This window comes from Bombus bifarius, unplaced genomic scaffold, assembly GCF_011952205.1.
Source record: "Bombus bifarius isolate JDL3187 unplaced genomic scaffold, Bbif_JDL3187 scf7180000008138, whole genome shotgun sequence".
Classification (NCBI taxonomy): domain Eukaryota; kingdom Metazoa; phylum Arthropoda; class Insecta; order Hymenoptera; family Apidae; genus Bombus; species Bombus bifarius.
Genome location: NW_022884466.1, coordinates 724,412 through 742,578, shown reverse-complemented (window position 1 = coordinate 742,578; position 18,167 = coordinate 724,412). Strand labels below are relative to the sequence as shown.

Here is an 18,167-nt window from a genome sequence, read left to right as displayed (position 1 = left end):
ATTTAAATCGTTACAACCTATACGGTAGAAAAAGAATACATGATTCACACAAGAATAATCGAATGAACGATCTTTCTAGGATCCACAAGCGAGCTACGACGTTAATAATCATGATGAAGATCCCATGCCAAGATACGATGTTCTAGACAGTAATCGACATGGCACCAGATGCGCCGGTGAAGTGGCTGCAACTGCTAACAATTCCATGTGCGCGGTGGGAGTTGCATTCGGAGCTGGTGTCGGGGGTAAATGTATTCAAAAAACGGATCTCAGCTATTTTCGGTTATTTGAAAAACCGGTGCAGTATTTTGGGAGAAATGAAAAAAATGCGTGTATTTCTGATAAAACTGGACATATTAAATAACGAGATATTAAAAAATAAACCAATCCAATTCGGGATGAGTAATTTAATTAAAAGGATTTAATTTTTTATTTACGTAGGAGTAAGAATGTTGGACGGAGACGTGACAGACGCTGTCGAAGCGAGGTCTCTGAGTCTAAATCCCCAACACATCGACATTTATAGTGCCTCCTGGGGACCGGATGACGATGGAAAAACCGTCGATGGTCCTGGTGAACTTGCTACTAGAGCTTTCATCGAAGGAATCACAAAGGTTGGTAAATTTTTTACACTTTACAAAAATCTTCAGATCTTCAACTACTAGTGCCATACTTGGAATCGGTAACGAAAAGTTTACAAAACGATAAATAACTCATACGACACGAAATTATTCCTTGTTGTTTTTTCCTCTAATTTCTGCTCCAATTCTTCCGCGTCGTTCTCTGTACCACGCTATAATAAATAAGTCTCGTTGCGCGTAAAATTGGATCCTTTATTCTCACGTTTCATTAAAACCCTATGAAATACATTTGTTACGTTGTTGGGAATAGACCAAAAGTCCTGTACAATCGATAGCTTTGGAAGGTCCGCCTCTCGGATAGAAATTTCCAGGAATCTATCTCCTAGAAACATCTCTTGCGTGTTTCCGCAGAGCGACGACTGGAAGGCAGATAGTACTTCGTTGTTATCTCGATGCTACATACTTAGTAGTCGCTCGAAAGCAGACTCTGTTCGATTACGTTTGCTAGAGAAGACACGAGGATGTTTTATCTTGTGCCTTGGACAAGGAATTTCAGCATGTCAGCCGATTTGCATCGAAATAACACATAGATCGTTAGAATAGATATATGTTCATCTATAATTAAGACAGACGATTCAGGAGAACGACTCGACATGATACGACGGGACGCGACGCAACGCGATGGTAGGGAACGTTTAACGAAAATAAATTCCGCTTAAACGGAAAGTCAGGTTCCTCAAGGATAATTAAGAATTGTAGGAAAAAGGTATGACAATATCTAACTAGTATGATTTGACGACTAATTAAAAAGAAAGTACTTTCGATCTAGAACAGTAATCTACAATCTTTTTACTATACAGAGTACCCCGGAGGATAACCCTCGGTTAACCCCGAATGGTTAACTTATGACAAAGAGCAGTTTACTTAATTTTGACAAAGGAAAAGTTGTAACATTAAAATGCACTTGATGCTATTTATCTTGCATAAATTTGTACATAAATTTATTACTACAAGATACAAAAGTCTACTTCCAAACTTGTGTACTAAAGAAAAAAAAACATAAATGTGATACTTAGCAATCCAAATCTTCAACTAACTCACAACGGATAAGTATTTTTATTAACTAAATTCCAAAATGTTTTATCATTCTGATGTGATCTTAATATTATATCTTAATATCTTAATATTATATTTTTGGCAATATTTTTCAAATTTGGAAAATGAACTAAATTGTTTTTTGAAAGATGCCATTTTCAAAGTATCAATTTTTCTTTGAATGAATTTATTGCACTTATCATTCGAGCGATGTGATGATTTCTGTCTCGAAATATTAAATTTAATTCGTTAAATTTTTCTATAAAATCAGTACGAAATCCAAGATCAAAAAACGATATTTTGTTTTCTAACTGTGGCCAAGATTTATTACTCTTGAGTTAATAAATTTAGAAATCTTTAAAGTATTTTTCCTCTATGAAGTCATCGCTCTTCCATGCGAGTAAAATCATTAAATTCAGCATTCTCTTCTTGTAAAAGTAATTTAAATAATCGGTGTTACATTGATGCAGCTCTTATCGAATTTATAATTTATAATACTGTCTATATGACACGTTGAAGAGGTATTATCTTTGCACATAACGTTTCTTGGTGTATTATGCAATGATATGACATAAATCTGAAAAATGAACGATCTTGTTTACATAACGCGATAAATCCTTGTTTTGTTTCTCCCATTGCCGGAACTCCGTCGATTGTAATCGCGATCAACTTCTATAATGGTAAATTATTTTCCTCCGCGTATTTTTTGAAAACTGCTAAAATATCATCTCCCCTTGTTGGCCTCACTAAAAGTAGAATCTTAAGAAATTCTTCTTTCGTAGTAAAATTATCGAAAACAATAATTGTCGTCTTCACAATTAATTGAGAAGTATCCGATATATCAGTAGACTCATTTAATTGCAAAAAAAAAGTAAATATAAAAGAGTAAATGTATTCTTCTAAATCCTCTTTCAACTTTGTCTCAATATCAGTTGCAGTAATTTCGATTCATCGTATTACTGCTCCCGCCGATAATTCGATTTTATTTATTGCTACCATTATTTCATTTTTAGTTTTCTACTCATCAAAAATTGACTCAGAAACCAACAACATGGCTTCTTTTACTAAATTACCTTCTAAAACTAGTTTCTTTTTCTTTATCGATAAGTAAAAAGTTTTAAAAGAGATAGAAAAGGTTGCTTTCTTCGACCGTGAAGCCGGTTTCGTAAAAACGTTTCATTGTTTAGCTAAGTTCATTTTCACCACATAAATTTCTTTTTTCTAATTATAGAATTTATCGGAGAATTTTTATTACAGTTTTTATGAATAGTGTTGAAGTGCTTCACTATGTTACATTTTTTAGGAACTACAACAATAAACATGCATACTTCCCCTAAAAGAATATAAAACCAAATTGTTCTTCTCACCGAATATTAAAATGATATGCCTTTTTCTTTTTATTTATGTAAGTTTTAAAGTATTATGAAATTGAAAAATATAGTAAAATTATTAGAAATAACACAAACTAATTATCACTTTATCACTATAAAGAAGAAATAGAAAAAAGACTATTGTTCTCAAGCTCCTTTATTTCTTTCTTTTATTTTTATCTTTCTTGTCAGGAGTTCATTACAGATTATCTTAGATTTTCTAAACCGCTTACTACGTCACGTGAAATAGTCCGTGCGACGTCCTTCATTGTCTGACAATCAAGGCCCAAGCACCATTAGACAGACCCTTAATAAACCTAAGACCCCACCATAAACTGAATCTTATTAGCTTGCAGGAACCTTTAATCCTGCAAGTATTTTCGGTTTATGGCTGGTACTTATAATAAAACAGTCCTTAGGTTTGTTGCACGTTCTTACAAATTACGAAGAAAGCGAGTAGTTACCTAATAGAAAAAACGAATATTTGTCTAATGGAAAAGCTGGTTTTTTCCATAAACAATGTCGCCCATGTGCCACATTGGTAGGAGGCTTCATCCTCCTATCTTCATTCCTAACGTTGGTCATAACCAATCGGCATCGCGGATCGTTACCCTCACTTTCCTGACGAAAAGTGTAAGCAACGAATCCGCGTTCTTCGTTCAAAGGGCACACCCATTCCGTAATCATATAAGAACGAACTTCACTTCTTTTACTACACTAGGAAAGTCAACTTGTTCTCACGACGACAGGACAGTCAACTTGTTCTCATACCTACAGAGCAGTCACTTCGTCTCTATACTTGATCTCTAGACATATTCCACGGTAACTTTCAAGTAACAGTCAAAGCTCATCAGTTAGTTCACATCAGCTCGATTAAAAACACAGTTCAAGGAACCTCAAGAGTCAGAAGTCAACAAGTCGAAGACAGTCAATCGACAGAAGATACATCATCACAGTCGCCAACATGAAAGGAGTCTCAGTTCGTACTCATTCGTAGTTGTCATTTCACATACGCAACCTTGTATCACATTGAAGTTGTTGAATCGTTCAAAATATATATTAACCTGTTAATAGCAGCGTTATATTCACTCAACCACCCTTATTATCCCACAAGAAATAAGGGTTGGTACGATTCGTGGCGTCGATTAGTTAAATCGTAACAGGAATTTACGACTCCCGTTGGCGCGCTTCTTCGAGATCGCGTCTCCCCACGAATGTCCGAAAGTTCGCTATCGCTTCGCGTTTCCAAACTATCTCCCACGGCACGTCAAAGTGCAATCGGTCGCGGGCCATCTCAAAGATCGGTTGCCGACCATTGAGATAGGCCGAATCGAATCGGCGATTGGTGATTGCCCATGATAGTGCACTTAGGTGCACTTAGGTGCCCGCGAAATCTACGTTACTGACCTCTGTTCTAGAACGTGTGTTACGACTGTTCGGGGAGAGACGTGGTCGCGAGGTAAACGCGTCAGCGAGAGGCGTAAATTCTCGCTACGATTCTGTTAATCGACGCCGCGAAATAGTCGTTCCCCTGTTTCGATTAAGATAACAGAGGTGGTTCAATGAATTTAACACTGTATTAACAGGTTTACATAAAATAGTATATTTGACAATAATATGATGAACACGCCACAAATAGTTTAACAATGAATACAGTAAATATGTTACAGAAAGTCGACCCGACTTTACGATATCTCTCAATGAATTCGTTAGACTATGCGACCTTAATTTTAATCGTCAAACCTCTCGATGTATAACGTTTGGCTCGTCAGAAGGGACTGATTGCCTTTCGATCATTTCTTTGTCTTCTTTGAGAGACGACCCCCACTATGCTCGGGTCACGCCACCGTTCGCTCCTGTGATGACGTATGTCGCCTTCTTGTGTGGAAAAAGTAACGGACCAAAATCGACGTTTCTAGATCTCGCTGCTTGGTGACAAGTATGCGCTCGTCGATACATTGTATATATTCCATCGGGCAGATAAGACGATCTGCCTGCGACACTGTAGGACCGCGAGCGACGGTTAGAAATACAGCCTGTGGTAAGCCTCGTGACGTAACAACGTGAACACAAATTTATTTACAAAATTATAGTGTTAGGTTATATACAAGATAAAAGCATAATTTTTGTCATGTGTATATAATAATACGATATAAAGAAGATGAAACTAGCCGGTAGAAACCATTCCTGAAGGAAGATTAACGGTACCGATAGGTACGAACCTAATCGAAAAATAATTCTTTCGAAATCATTTGCGTTGCCGGGAAAACCATGATACGATTATATCACAACGAGGAAGTTCTTTCCCTAGACCTACCTTAACAGACTCGGTCGATGAGATCAGCCCACGGAAAGTTTCTAATTGGGTGCTTTTAAGCGACTTGTCAGCTTCCGTACCTGCACGCATTACCATTTTATCCTTACTCACTGCGAAGTAGCCGTAAGTCATATGCAAATATTGAAAGTCGCTTTTGCCCGAAAGAGGAATTCGTTAAAACGGTACCGGAAAGTCAGAAAATAGAAATCTTCGAGGCAAGATTTTCAAAGCTGCGAAAGTAACGTCTCAGCTAGTTATGGTCATGGCACCTTGTAAGAGAACGATTACTTAACCATTCTGTGCATAATACCAATAATAAAGGTTACCGTGTTTAGAATTGACCATTGTTTTTTAATTTTCGAATCTGAATTCAATGAGTTTTGGTTTCACTTTATTCGAGGACAGATAACTTTCCTTCTGAACTTTTTAATTGTACAAACATTTAGGAAAGACAGTTGTCTTTTGCGAAATATATATATATGTCGGGTTATGGTTAGAATTTTGGGCGCGTAACAACTCTTCACGTGGATTAGCCATTGTTTTACAAAGCCGAGATTATATTTACACGTATATACAAGACTGCTACAAAGTTTAACGAATATTAGAGTTTAACGAATAATAAGTTTAACAAATAATAAGTCTAATGAATAATAAGTTTAACGAATAGTAAGTTTAATGAATAGTATGTTTTACGAATAATAAGTTTAATGAACGCTATTAACAATGTTCTTGGGTTCAAACGAATCCACGGTCAACGGGAGAACTCCTTACTAAGCGTAGACTAATTTTAGGCGCAAAATACGATTGTTGAAATGATCGATGTGTCACTCTCCAAGGCAATAGCACGCCAAACGCTGCTCCAAACGCTGTTGCTAGGCAGTTTCTGCCTGGAGTTTGATTATTAATACAATGTATGTCCCATTATATCGGCACCTCCGAGGCAAAATTATACGTGGCTAGGCCCGCTCCCGAGGCCTACCGCCACAACCACATTTCTCGGAAAAACCATACAACCACTCCAGACCTCCGTTAGGCAAAACGTCCATCCCGTGACCGTAGCTACTTTCGGCGACCAATTGTCACCTCGAGCCCAATCTCGCTATCACAAATCTCGAACAATTGCAGCTATGATAAAATCTAGGCTAGAGTACTAGAGGATGTTCCCAAAATTTCCAAGGAAAGGCTTTGGTTTTCCTTTCATCTGCGACATATATATATTAAATTATAATATTTGTTAGCAAGAAAAAAATTTCACAATATCAGTACGTACATATATGGTATTTACAGTACATTTACTACGAAAGTGGAACATTAAGTATTTTAAAAAGATTTTTACTCAAGAAACGTTACAAATTTTCTTTAAACATATAAAGCCCTTAAAACCATACATTTCCTCCATTCTCTAGCGTTGACCATAGAAATAATAGTATAACAAGAATTCTGTAAGAGAAAGAATACTATTATAAATTTTTTCTCTCTGCGAATATTATGTTTGTATTATGAAGCACTGTGTAAATGCTCGTTTTAAAAATGACTGTTGAACATACATTGAATATTCCTAAGCAAACTGTTTTCATTTTGTCGTTCATTTGGTAAATCCTTAAGGAGTCAACGGGCTTATAGGATAAACGTTTATATTCCACAAAAGTTGCTTGTTATTAAATATGCAAAAATAAATTCTCTCTAGAATGAAAGCAAGCAAACACTCGAGGAACGGTACATCACGGGTCAACCGTATTAAGGAAAATTTTTCCTTTTGCCATTCCTTTTCCTTTTACGGAAACATGTATTTCAAGCATAGTTATAGTTATTTGAAATATCTCTATAACAAAGTACTTAAGCTAATACAAAAAGTTTCGTTTGCAAAAAAAAGTATGTGTGTGTGTGAGAGAGAGAGAGACACATTATATGAGTACTATTTTTATCTTTCCTCATTTCTTTTTTTTTTTTTTTTGAAGTATCGATGTTTCATTTTTCATTCGCATGTTTTATGTGCTTTATTTCATGAATAACTTTATAAGAAATCTCTATTCAAAGAACTACGACATTCGATAATAGTTGAATGTATATATCTTTTTACCTTCCATTTTCGTGTTAATGCAACGATATTTCCCGGTAGTGTCGTAGCCAAATATGAATTTATCTTTCCAGTATAATTACTGTTACTTCTGGATTTAAAGCACTTTTGCTCGATAGGAAGCTAACCGTTAAATATTCATAAAGACAGTTACTGCTAGCGGTAGTTTGCGAAATATGTCATATATTTGAAATAGCTTAAAATTTTCGAGAGATATTTCGACGCAATTGTCGAGACGACAGTGGAATGAATTTCTAACTCGTTCTCTTAAATTTAATAGATTAGACATGCAATACAATGTGTTTAGTTAAAAACGATCTAAAAAAAAGTGATTTCATACAAAAGATACATTTTCTGACAACAATAAAAAATTATCTCTAAAGGAAAAATATCACGAAATCAAAGTGCATTTCGTACTAGTATACTGACTGTAACTACGTTAAAGGAGGTCATCAGGTATGTATGTACTGTGTATTAATAATGAGAGCATATAGTGTATCGAAGTTGCGTTTAACATACCGCCATAACTAATCCAATAATTTCAAGGATGGCCCTTTGATGGTCATAACTGTAGTGATATCGGAAGTGGTGCAAACTTGATATCTAACTAAAAGGAGCATTGGAATTTGTCCTCGTATTAATATTTCCTCGTTAAGAAGGACATATGTTATCGATTTACAATAAAATTATACGTTGTACGTTTTGCTTTGAAATCTGTATAGGCATAGTATACACGTGGATATATTTTACATTCAAATAAACAGTTAAAAAAAACCTATAGATAAATTTCTCCTTCGTGTGTTTCACTCAAAGAACTCATCTTCAGTTATCCATTTATTCAGAACGATTAGATATAAAAAAGCGATTCGATTGGTAAAAACGATTACGCGTAAGTTCGTTATCGAGGAAAATCGAAGACTAAAAGCGTTTTCTTAAGATGAAACGATCAATTGAACCTTTCACAGCGTATGAAAGGCTCTTTGACCAGACGGCTGGTGACGCCTCGCTAAATTCGTCGCTTTGATCGTCAGGGTCGCAACGGTAAAGGGTCAATTTTCGTCTGGGCGTCAGGAAACGGCGGCAGGGATCACGACAACTGCAACTGCGATGGTTATACGAACAGCATCTGGACGTTGTCCATCAGCAGCGCTACAGAATATGGTCATGTGCCTTGGTACAGCGAAGCCTGTTCCTCCACTCTCGCTACCACCTACAGTTCCGGCTCATCGGGAGAGAAACAAGTAGTGACCACTGATCTGCATCATTTATGCACGAGCAGTCATACGGGCACGTCTGCATCGGCTCCCTTAGCTGCTGGTATCTGCGCTCTCGCTCTCGAGGCAAACAAAGAGCTAACTTGGAGGGATATGCAACACATTGTCGTCAGAACAGCGAAACCTGCCAATCTTAAAGCAATAGATTGGGTAACTAACGGAGTTGGAAGAAACGGTAACTATTTGAAAAAATATAAGTATAAAGTACGCATTATAGTCTAATTTAAAAATTTGTCCAATCTTTATTTAGTGAGTCATAGTTTTGGCTATGGGCTGATGGATGCCGCTGCCATGGTTCGCTTGGCCAGAAGATGGCGAACGGTACCGGAACAACACAAATGCGAGGTTTCAGCACCACATATGGGCAGGTTAGCTATTTTATGCATTACGACTATTTGAAACGTTCGAATGAGTTTTCTTAGAAAAATTTGCAAAATCCAACGGAAGGGAGAAACGTAATTTCCTTTCGAGATTATACCTTCTTTCTTCAATAAAAAGACGATTTACTGAAAGTTAAGTCACCGAAAAATATCAAATACAATTTAGAAGCCAGTACTTTTGTGAAATAAATGACTATTTGAGACGTGACGGTGCAATTCGATTCATCACTATTTCTGCCACGTATTGTTCGCTTTGCGTTACCGTGATAACGATAAACTGATCCCAGGAAATAGCTTCTGCAACACGTGCACCCGATTTAATACAGACGATTCCAAAGACCATTCGCTGTCGAAATGAAAACGAATTTTATCGACGATAAAAATAAGGTGTATGATTATTTTTCTTAACCTAGTCGACGAAATGAGAATTTAAAAGAAAGGAAAAATAAGGTTGTGGAATTCCCTGTCTTCGTTTCTACAGCTGACCTAAATTTCATATGTACGCACAGGCCAATACCACCAAAGAGCCAGCTAACTCTGGAATTGCACGTCAAGGAGTGTAGCGGCGTTAATTTTCTCGAGCACGTGCAGGTAAGTACTGTGTCACTCACATAAATAGAGTGTTAATTAATAGTTTTCCTCTGGAATGCTTTCAATCACGTTTAGACGTGAAATTACTCTAAATTTTTCTATGCGCACGTACCACACTTCATTCACAAAGTTTCAAAAAGAATATATACATTTAAAATTATTGAATATTTATGTGACAATAAAATCATTGCTGGAACGATTAGATAAATTGTTGATCGTTATAAATATTCGTACGATACATTTTTTCTAGGCAAAGGTTTCACTGATGGCCTCGAGGAGAGGAGATCTTCAAATACAGCTAACATCTCCGCAAGGTACAAAGAGTACTCTCCTTGCGAAAAGGCCTCACGACATCTCAAAGGCTGGTTTCAATCAATGGCCATTTATGTCGGTTCACACTTGGGGAGAAAGGCCACACGGCACGTGGAAGCTTGAAATCCACAATGAGGGTCGATACCAAGGTAAGTCCATTGTATCCGGCTTTTTGTTCCTTCCTTTCATCGCATACATTTCCAGATACATCGAATGTAACCTCGTTCGGATCAGAAATTTTTCAAGAGCTTATATCCTGTTACGTTTTTCGCAAAGACCAATTACAAATTACGATCTTACGAAATAATAAATCGTAATTTATATTCTCGATTTTCTAATATTAATAACGATTCGTTGTGTTTCCAAAATACATTTACTCTACCCAGTGGTCGGTTTCATCTGTTTCTCACATCCATTTGTCTAAACTTTATTTTCCAAACACCCTCTCTATATCAGATATATTCACGGCCGAGGTGTTTTGCACATCATCGCCGTCATCATTAAAGTAACGCGATAGGATGAAACTGCTGAGTAGGTATCAAAAGTTTTGAAATCTTCGAGAGTCCAGTACCAAGGTAGATAAATACGTTAAACATACCACATCACTTTTAACATGTTTAGAATGGCATGACTTTTCTATGGGTCATCAGGGGATACCCTTATCTGACAGTGTAACATCATTACTGGGCCACCAAAAGCAAAATGTATAAAATAACGATACGAACTAACACAAGATGAGCGTTTCTTGGGTTTTGTTGTCATCCTAAACGTGTTAAAAATTCCTTACCTTAAAGGATCAACAGTACCGAAAGGATTGAAAAACAATTACAAGTACGATCTTCGGTATATATTCTCATAATAGGACAACGATTCGTTTCACTTGAAATTATAAAATTAACCGTGAAACGCGATGTAGGTTGATAGGGTTACATGACCAGATCCGTAGATTCTAACGCCTGGCGTATGCAGTAACATCCAGCTGCTATCTTATCATCTGATCTTGGAAGACGTAAAGGGAATTTCTCGTAAACCATGCACGTGGGACCACGTAAGCTGCTGCATTATCTCCCAAGGGCGTAATTTCCAGTTCGAAGCGTGTTCCCTCGCGGTGGCATTCACCAGCAATGGATCTCATGAACTACTAGGGGAAGTTGACCTTGTGCAAGGGTGAAATCGTCAGAACCACTTGAAGCTAGAAGCCCGTTAAAGCCGATATGTGCATAAAGTTTGAGTTAACGCGAGCTTGTAATCCCATACAGTCTTGTAGTCTGATGTATCCATGCGCAAGATAGAACCTTGCTCTATTATGCCACGTAATATGCAGGATACATTCCAAGTACAGGTATTCAAACCATTACACGTCGCGTTTGCGTTGAGTCCTTGTACATTGCTAGCGAGATCCGCTTCAGCATCGTCGTCGTCGACCAACAACAATATTGTGCCGGCCTCGGAATTGCACCTGTTGGTCGTCAATGATTTTCTAATCCCCAACCACTGATAAGCTCGACTGTACAATATTCTCCCGTAGGATTACTTGCATCACCTGCTTCTGAATCGTTCGAAGAAAGGTGGATCTATATAGACGAAACGTTTCGTTTTTTATGAATAATCGAAAATTATCGTATAATAAATAAGTAATCAACTATTTCAGGTTAGGATGCGAAAAGATTCTACAAAGATAGTGTATAAATGATCAAAAGAATTTAGAAAGAATTTAATAGCTCCTATCTTTCTTACCGTATAATTTATTACCTTTTATTTGATTTTATCACTGAAACTATAATCATCATTTGGAATTTCGTGCTGCATCCTGTTCCGACGACCAACCATTCATCAGGTCGTGCAACGCTCCACGAATGGGCGTTGATCTTCTACGGAACGTCAACGCTGCCCGATCGCACGGAATACGCGTTGTACAATCCTGCCGGGATGAACATACCGAGAAGACCTTTCGTTAAACCACGGGAAACTGTGTTCTCGAAGGCACAAAACTCCCTGATGAGCTCGAAGATCAAGCAGACTCAACATAAGTCGGAGAAATCCGGAAGCCTTAGTCCGCCGTATGTGGTCAATGCGCAGATACAATCTCAGAGAAAGAGCAAAGCGCGTGGTCAGCACAAAAATGGCAAATCAGCCAATAAACCTACGCCAAAGCCCACCGTGCAAACGTTAAGAGGGTTGACAGTAGCCAGGGGACCTAACGTCGCCGGGGAGATTCGTTTAATCACGTCCAGACCCAGAGGAAGAAGCACGCCTAGTCCAATCACTATCACGGTCACCCAGACCAGTCCATCTACCACGATTCTAACCACCAAAGTGACCAGCAGACAAAAAATCGTCGACATAGCGACGGCCTCGTCCCTTCAAAGAGGCCTTATTCTCTTGGAGCCACCAGCGAAACCTGTTATCAACAACGTGCCAGCCATCTTCCAGCAATATCCTAAAATTCAACAGCTCTATCCACTCTATCCCGTCTACGCTGGAGTTAGAGGAGCTGGCCAACAGCACGCAACCAGGGATAAGGGTCTGGAATTGCTTCAGGACGAACAGTTCGATTCGAAGAACTTAGACAAGGGTATTCTTCTTTAGTTGACGTAGGCCTACGTTAACGTAACGAGCAATCCGTGAATGGTTTAGAATGAATTAAAACTCTACTAGGGTAACGATTCCCTTTCGAGATCATTTGCTTGGGAAAACACTTTTAGTGTCAAAATTGATGATACAAAAATTTGAGAACTATGTCTAAGGTGCATGCACCATCCACGGATGCACGTTGCGTGCAGTTTCTTTTGTCGCATCTCGCCAAAGTAGTCAAATTGTGTAAAATAGAAGTGCATCCATGTGAAAAATTACAGAATTCAGTGAACTTTTATATGATTTAGTTTTTTGTCTCTTATCCTCACTGTTCCTATATTATTGCAAGCGCACTTCGGTGTAATTATTGTTCATTTTGTTCATATGCTATGTGTCCCCTTATAACTTGTATCTGTGTATTCTTTGAGATAATTTTTAAGTATTTCCAGCGGTACTTTTCATTTATTCCTTATTTTCATGTATTCCCTTTTATTGTATAAAAATCCATATCTTTCAATGTTTCTAAGATATCTTTTTATAGCATAAAACAGATAATCGAAGAAAATGGTACTTACATCGGTTTTACTATGTGAACTCTACAATTATCGAATAGCGTTTCAGTTTGCATTCTTTGATATAGTTTCTGTATTCGTTAAATTGTTATTCGCTAACATCTTTTTATGTTAATTTCATAATAAAAATGTTTAACTAATTTTGCTGCATGTACTCTTACGTTTCTTCTTAAGTATCGTTGAATGAAACTTTATTTTCCGTAAATTTTAGATGAAAATTTAGCCTTTCAATGAGTATTACAATTACAAAGTTGTTAAAGCTATTGAACTAAGCCGTTCGCTTGCATGCATGAAAATGTGTGTTTAGTAGAAGTATGCTTAGAAGTATGCAGATTGCATAGTACATAAATATTGTTAACTATGTTAAAACGATTATTCAATTATTAATTATTTATCACTATTTTTTTAAATAACAAACATGGCACGCCTTTTATAATGGAAAAAGCTATTAAAAACTTTATTACTCGATTCTCGATATTTCAAAAATTTACTTTTATACAGATAATGTTCACGTAAATCGTGTAAACATCAATATACAGAAATAAGAACCATGTCTTCAGATCATATTGATCTTTTATAGCAGCAATATTATATCCACTTATGGGCCTCTAACCCCTTATTGGCCTTTAACATTTTCATTTTGTTACATTTTGTTACATACAAGTTACATTCGTTGGCATTCCATCGGATACTCGGATACTCGAGGCCCATTGTTTATCATTCTAACAAAATTTTTACTACCATCGATAGGCAAAAAATTATAAAAAGAAAGGAAAACCAACAAATATGTAAACGTTCGGAAATTCGGGTTTAGTTTTTGGTTTATATTTACATAAGAAATCACGTTATAGACATTTATACAAAATTGCATTAGTACAATAATAAATACGGGTTCCGTTATTAATATTTCTCTTATCGCCCGAATTTACTTCATTTTAATCCACTTCCTGTTCCTGTTCTTGAAAGTAAGAATAAAATTCCTTAAGCAGCATCGTAACGCTTTATTAGTTCCCTGGCGCCAACGACATTGACACCTTCTTCACTTTACTCATTTCACTGCCATCATTTTTCCAAGACCACACCTCGAGACACTTGCATCGAATACATCAAACATCTACTGTATGAAACATGATTCACGCGAATGATCCTCGCGCAGATTCGCGCTTGTGTGTATGTGTGTATGCGTTGGATAATGCAAAGTGCACTCGTGTCACGTCAAATAGAAGTACCTATCTATCGTTAGACCGTAGTGACATTAAGAAAACGCGGAAGACTCTTCCGAGCATCGCGAATCCACAATAGTTCTATTTGCACTTCTACCAATTAAATCTTTTTCATATACACATATACATTATTTGAATGTATAATTATTTCAATATGAGCATAAAATACTGATAATGAAAATGAGAAGAAATCTAGACCTTATAAATGGAATTATTTGCTGGGAATATTGTCAACAAATAAATATTTGATCAAGGAAAACCCATTAAAATGTACAATTTGCGAGATAAAATGACAAATTAAAGTATCCGAGTGAAAATTTTAGTCCAAGTTATAACGTATAATATTCTTTTAACTGTTGTTTGTAATTATTAAATATCTTGCATCATTAATATCCTGTCACTTCTCGTGAAAATATACCAAGGTAATAATTAAAACTTAAAATTGCCGCAAATTATTTTCGATAATTTATCATTCTTCCGAATTTGTCAAGATAGACAAACAAAACATAAATATATCACGTTGAGAAGATATATGATTCGGAAGGACATTAATCCTTCTTAATTAATGACATTTTCTTTATTGAATTACTTCATTGCGAAGAAAAATTGAAATAGCATTTCAATGAAAATATTACTCGATTTGTTTGAAAATCGACTTACAAAAAGATACTAAAAGAGAAGCTATAGAGCTCAATATGCTTTTATTTTCTACGCTGCGTGTCTGGGGAGAAAATTGAAATTAGAATCCCTGTAACACCGGAAATTAAATTTTAATTGGAATCTCTTTTCATGAAACCCTTTATGAAATACGTATTCAAAAGTATTTTCCGCGTGGAGCTATTACACCATACAGTACAAGACAAAAAAGATCAATACATTGAATAATTTCCACGTACCATTAAGTTTGAAACAACATTGTTTTAAGTTTCTTTAAGTCCTTCTTCTTTACTCAAACACGATCCTGTTTATTTTTCCAAATCACATATTTATCGTTCGAAAATTCGCTCTACATGATGCTTAAGATATTATGGTCAAAATATAATAAGTACGCTTTTTGATAGCAGCATGTTTAAAATATAATTTATCTATACCTTTTTTCTAATTCGTTATCATTACCAAAAAGACAAGCCGTATAAGAATTTTTATATTTTCGGAGCCAAAATTTCGCGACCCTTTTCGAATTACGAATCTATATTGTAAGAATCGAATAGCATGCACTCTACCCTATTCGCACTAAAAGAGCTTTAACATAAACATTTTCTAGTAGGAGAGAGAAATATTCTAGGACAAGATGTTTCAAAATATTTATTTCCTAACGATGGTAAATGTCTTTATGATGAAATTTTATACAAAATTTGCTAGCAAGCATTTCTACAACTTCTTTAAGGATCGTGGCACACAGATTGAGGTTCTGAGTCCTAAATAACGCAGTTAAGAATAATTAGCACTACCATTACACTTATCACGATGTAATATACCACACGCGATTGAACGAAATACATATATTTTTAAGTATTTTTATATTTTCATATCACTATTGGTATTTTGAGGTATTTTGTCAATTTTCGACATTTTGAGTTTCAGCATGCCCATATGTGTCCATTTTACGATTTCCCTGCGACTCTGTACTTGCGATCTCACGAAACGGAATCTAACGGTATACCACAACATTTCAGACACCCTCGAAGAATTCAAGCTAATCTTCTACGGCACGGAGACGTCGTTGGAGTTGGATGACGACCTGGATAAGGACAAACCACTATCCTCTGTGAATCATCAGGATGTGAGTGTGGACAACTCGGCAATAGGTGCAAGGCATAACGTTGTGGTGACCGATCCATGGACAGGTAGCCAGCAGGTAGAATGTGTGTCCCATCAGGAAGTACAAAGACCGACGACCGAAAACCAGACCAGCGGTTGCAGTAGCATCGATCCTGGAAGTGGCAGGTGCCTAGGTGGGTGCCTCATTCTACTCGTTCTAGCCTACCTATTCGCCGGAGTCAGCTGGGGGAACCTGGCAACCAGTTGGCAGGATTCGTTGGGTGTTCGGAACGAAAGTGATCTCGAGGTGGCTGACAACACCTCGGGTTCATTCTCAACGACGACGACATTGTCGCGCGTAAAAATGGCTACTTTCGGCGAGAGCTTAGCGATTGACAGGTCGTCAGGGTTTCCATGGTGCTCATGATAATATCCTTACATCGACGTGTTGCCCTCTCGGTTCACAGTTTGAAATGAGAAAACGAGAGCTCGAGCCAAGTGTCGACGCTCGCGATTCGCCCGAACAATGTTGTGTGTTTGTGATTTCCCTAACCACATGAGTCGAAGATGATCGTCGTTCGATGATAAAACATTGTCGATCGTCGTGTCAACTCCGCTTTCTCCTAGACGCTTTTTTCTGCCCGTCCGGAGAAAGAACTCTAATGATGTGCCGAACATCGAGCTTAAAATGTCCTACGGGCCTTGTCCACCATGATTTCTCGAGTGGACGCCCAATTCGCTCACTAACGTATATCGTTCTAGGGTTAGGATTTAGTCCAATTAAGTGTCGTGTATGAGAATTTCCATCATCGTGTAAGAAGAGTATGCGTGTAGAAAGAGTTTTGTCTGCACGTACAAGAGAAGCTCTAAACAACAATCTCTTTCGATAGGGAAGAGTTCGGACTGTAATTGAGCGATAGCTGGCGGATCGAGCATATGAGAAAATCGATTTGACGATCGGGACCTCGTCGAATTGGAACATTTATAACTCGATTCTTTTGAATATGCAGCGGCCTCTTGATTTTTCATACCGATGAATTATTTAAAATGGATATTCGATCGGTCATATATATTCTCTGAAAGCGATACGCTTCGATAATCATTTTTGATCGAACTACGCGGGAAAAAGTAAACTCTGCTATTTTTCGATGACTGTTCAGTTCCGACCGTTACTCTTGAAGAAGGTTAGCTTTAGAAATACCAAAGTTTCTTTTTTCTGATATTTCTCTATTCCATTAACTACTATTTTAGCCACTATTTTCAAAAGAACACGGAGTTACGCTTTTACCAGCATGAATTTTAACGAAGGATCTATCCACCGAGATCGATCTCGATTTTCTCTGAGTGCGATTGAAAATAAAATTATTTCCTTTCAGCAAAAAAATAACCACGTTCGATATGACGTTCCACATTGTTCAGAAACATCCGATGACACTTTTCTACGTAATGCAAAAACAACCAATTCGCGAAACTGCCACTACAGAGATGCAACATCGATAGATCGCGTCCATGCAGTGAAGTTCGACTCGATACTTCACGCAGACAGATCCTGGCGAAATTACCTCGCGTAACCATCGCGTTAGTCTATCTTCATCGATAAAATCACATCCCGCAGAATCGTTCCCACTCGATTTCCTAAACAGCCAATTAATCATTAGAATCTACTCGACTGCATAATCCGTTTATCGCAAACATTCGATGGAAATAATCTAGCTATTTAAATTTTCAGATTCGATTCGTACGCGATTAATATCCAACTGTTACGAACGTACATTGCCCTTCACAAATTTGGACTCGCTTAGTTTCAATTCAAAGAGCAAAGATTTGTATACATCAATCTTCTAGTAAACCAGCCTAAAACTAAGAAACAGTGAATGTTAAACGCTCGAACGACGACTGTGCGTAGAAAATATTAATCGTTTGATAAGTTGAAGTGTGGTGCGCACAGGCGAGCAAAATTTGCCAGGAAAATTCGAAAAAGGAGAACAGGGAAATATAGTTTAATCATTTGGTAATGCTAGCGATGTCTGCCTAACAACA

At 37.2% G+C, this 18,167-nt stretch overlaps 1 protein-coding gene across 3 annotated transcripts in view; it reads left to right on the top strand.

The window, feature by feature from the left end:
- The window catches only part of LOC117208521 (furin-like protease 1), a 230,792-nt gene that overhangs the window by 197,465 nt on the left and 15,160 nt on the right, over positions 1-18,167 (top strand). For 2 of the 3 annotated variants that reach the window (XM_033449721.1, XM_033449720.1), the window contains exons 5-12: positions 80-245; positions 442-614; positions 8,472-8,889; positions 8,965-9,082; positions 9,604-9,685; positions 9,936-10,146; positions 11,835-12,572; positions 16,043-16,321. In XM_033449721.1, coding sequence (XP_033305612.1) covers positions 80-245; positions 442-614; positions 8,472-8,889; positions 8,965-9,082; positions 9,604-9,685; positions 9,936-10,146; positions 11,835-12,572; positions 16,043-16,321 — 2,185 coding nt within the window. The remainder of the gene's footprint in view (positions 1-79; positions 246-441; positions 615-8,471; positions 8,890-8,964; positions 9,083-9,603; positions 9,686-9,935; positions 10,147-11,834; positions 12,573-16,042; positions 16,322-18,167) is intronic. The other variant, XM_033449722.1, reaches the window with a different exon arrangement.